At 28.3% G+C, this 1896-nt stretch overlaps 1 protein-coding gene across 1 annotated transcript; it reads right to left on the bottom strand.

The window, feature by feature from the left end:
* Positions 1–35: 35 nt before the first annotated feature.
* On the bottom strand, positions 36–1647 carry LOC108743505 (the record flags this gene model as incomplete). The annotated part of the gene is made up of 3 exons (XM_018479079.2): positions 36–882; positions 1184–1376; positions 1474–1647. Coding segments are annotated over 3 exons (666 nt in total), but the record flags the coding sequence as incomplete, so codon positions are not given.
* Positions 1648–1896: the final 249 nt, after the last annotated feature.

The following is a 1896-nucleotide window of genomic DNA, read 5'->3' as shown; positions in this document are numbered from 1 at the left end:
ATATGTATAACTTTTTTATATTTATTATCAGGAACAGCAAAACAATACTTCAACGAAGAATACTGAAAACTACGAATATAGTAACTTTTGTTATAAACAATTAAGAAATAAATAGTAAATATTCAACTTCAAAGGAACTATTTAACCTGAAATAATAATGACTACATGTATAATATGTTTAAACTTCCCTTTAGCATTAAAAATAAATGAGAAGCATTTGTACTCATTTTCATCACAATCTTTAAATATTGTTAAAATTCTAGACCACAGTGACATAGAAATATTTTTAAAACAATACGTACAATATTTCTATATACATAAACTACATATTTGTTATCAATAAAAAACAACGTATCGTAATAACTGCATTAACAGTGTTATTAAAACAATTAATAAATAAGTACTATACCAATTTTCTCAACAAACAAAATAAATTAAATTGATTTTACAAATATATTTAGGAAATTCTAGCAACTGTTCTGAACGAATTTTGTTTGAATAGTTTTTTGTATTAAGTACATAATTCCAAAGAAAAAAGTCCTATGCCACTTTTATGAGTATTTTGTTATGGGCTAGGATGTGTTTAATTTTCCATTTTCCTTTTCTTTTTAATTGCAAAATTCTGAGGATGTCTATAAGAAACGTGTTTTCTTAGAGCATCTCGGCTACGGGATACATGGGAACACGAATGACAAGCATGATATCCTTCCTGATGAGTTTCAAGATGAACTTTTAAGTTGTACTGATTGCTTAAAATTTTCCCACAGAAATCACACTTGTAAATCAATTCCTTTGTTAATTTTTTTTGTGGCTGATTGATGGTACATGTTGGTTTCATTTCCGGTTTGAAAGACACGTTCTGTTTAAAATCAGCTGTAATATCTGAAAAAAAAAATAAATTTATCATCATAAAGTATATGCAAAACGTGATATTATCGTCAGATACAGAGAAAATTTAAAACGCTTAAGATAAATCTAAATAACCACAATTTCAAATAGTATTTCAGTAATGAATCGTTAGAAATACGGACATTGGCAGTAAATTAAAGTTATGCTCATGTTTTATTTATGTTGACCGTAATTTTCTCTGATTACAATTAGCAATTAAAAACAAATTCTAAGCTCATCTACGAATAATTTGTTTCTTCAAAAAAAATTTGAAATATTAATTTATGTATTTTACCTTTCTTCAAAGGTTCGTCAATTCCTGGATGTACAGTGGGTGAAATTGTTTCAGGTTTTACAATATCTCTACTATCATCTTCTCCTTCTGTCCATTCTGGATAAACCTTATTATTTTTACATTTCGTTAGATCACAGCCTTCTATAGGATTGTCGCTACTGCTTTTGAAATTATTGTTACCTTCGAATGCCACCTGTTCGTTTGAGTACAGATTGTAATAATCTGGAAACTGGGAAAATTACATACTGGAATTACATTATTATCGGTTTTGGTATTTGAAACGATAGTACCTTTAGATCACTTAATCCTTGTATTTTGAGGAATTCCGCTACTGATAACAGCCTGGGTATTTGGGCACTTGTTACCAAGCATTGACCATAGTAAATGTACGATATAATGGCCTTTAGATCGTCATATCTTATGTTATGAAGAACCACTATCGGTTGTTGATTTGTTGGAGTATTCTGAAGAATTTGAAAATTAAAATGTAATTAGTCTTTTTAAATACAACACTCATGAGCAAAAGATAATCATTTTGTTTAGAGTTAATGTATACGTATTTATATTTTATTATTTATAGCAGTAGGGAATATTTCTCTTAAATTAGTGATTCTGTAGCGAAGAAAAGAAAGACTATGATGGTATATTAACTCCAAAAACTGTTCTTTGTCGTTTGTATAATAGGAAACAAACAATTGCCACATCATTTACAT

The sequence above is a fragment of the Agrilus planipennis genome, unplaced genomic scaffold (assembly GCF_000699045.2).
Source record: "Agrilus planipennis isolate EAB-ADULT unplaced genomic scaffold, Apla_2.0 scaffold522, whole genome shotgun sequence".
Classification (NCBI taxonomy): Eukaryota; Metazoa; Arthropoda; class Insecta; order Coleoptera; family Buprestidae; genus Agrilus; species Agrilus planipennis.
Note: the sequence above shows the minus strand (reverse complement) of the source record. Positions and strands in the feature narration are given on the sequence as shown.